Below are 922 nucleotides of genomic sequence, written 5' to 3'. Positions count from 1 at the left end.
GCGCTAGGTTTCGCCGGCCGCGGCCAGATGAGGGGGGCGATGGAGTTGGAGCCTGAGCTGCTGCTGCAGGAGGCCCGCGAGAACGTGGAGGCAGCGCAGAGCTACCGGCGGGAGCTGGGTCACCGGCTTGAGGGGCTGCGGGAGGCGCGGAGGCAGGTCAGAGGGCCACACCCACAGGGGCGCTGTGGGCCCGCAGGCGGCGCGGGTGCCGGGCGAGGGCAGGGAGGGCTCTGAGGGGTGGGAGTGTCCGAAAACTCTGAAGTAGGGAAGAGGCATTCATTTGAAAGGAGACCTAGTGGAGTCTGAGAACGGGGAAGGTGGGAGTTGGGGAGGTCGTAAGGGGAAGTTTTGGGGGCGGAGGGAGGGTGTGAGGAGCGTTCACTAAACTGTGGGGCAGCTATGGGAGTAGCGGTGGGGTCCGAAGTTTGGGAGAGTAAGGGACCAGAGCAGATTCCGAGGGGGTCACGCAGGTAGTGATGAGTCGGGGGAGGAGGAGACTATTCGGGAAAACCTGCGGTAGGTAGACTTTGATTTTAGAGAGCCTGAGGAAAAGGTGGGACAGTGACCTGGGAGACTGAAAGTGGAGACAAAATGGATATTGGAAGGGGAGGACTAAAGGCGAGAGTGAGGGAGGGGGTAGGGATTGAGAAGCAGTAGCGTTGGCACTAAATAAATGCGGTTAATGCCTGAATAATATACGATTTTGAATGCTTTTTAAAAAATCATTTAGAGTAATCCCGTTCTAGAAGGTTTAAAATTTAAGGTGAAGGTGAAGCTATGTTGGAATAGCAGAAGGAAAATTATTTCATTTTCCTTGAGAGAGGGAATACAGCCGGGCGCGGTGGCTCAAGCCTGTAATCCCAGCACTTTGGGAGGCCGAGACGGGCGGATCACAAGGTCAGGAGATCGAGACCATCCTGGC

The 922-nt window shown here is 56.5% G+C and overlaps 1 protein-coding gene across 1 annotated transcript in view; it reads left to right on the top strand.

The window, feature by feature from the left end:
- CRLF3 (cytokine receptor-like factor 3) overlaps positions 1-922 on the top strand; it is a 74,856-nt gene continuing 73,934 nt past the window's right edge. Inside the window, exon 1 of the mRNA XM_011937698.1 lies at positions 1-156. Within this exon, the coding sequence (XP_011793088.1) occupies positions 28-156 (129 nt within the window). The 5' untranslated portion in view covers positions 1-27. The remainder of the gene's footprint in view (positions 157-922) is intronic.

The sequence above is a fragment of the Colobus angolensis genome, unplaced genomic scaffold, assembly GCF_000951035.1.
Source record: "Colobus angolensis palliatus isolate OR3802 unplaced genomic scaffold, Cang.pa_1.0 Scaffold167, whole genome shotgun sequence".
In the NCBI taxonomy this organism is placed as follows: Eukaryota; Metazoa; Chordata; class Mammalia; order Primates; family Cercopithecidae; genus Colobus; species Colobus angolensis.
The sequence above is the reverse complement of the archived record's forward strand: the minus strand, read 5'-3'. Positions and strand labels throughout refer to the sequence as shown.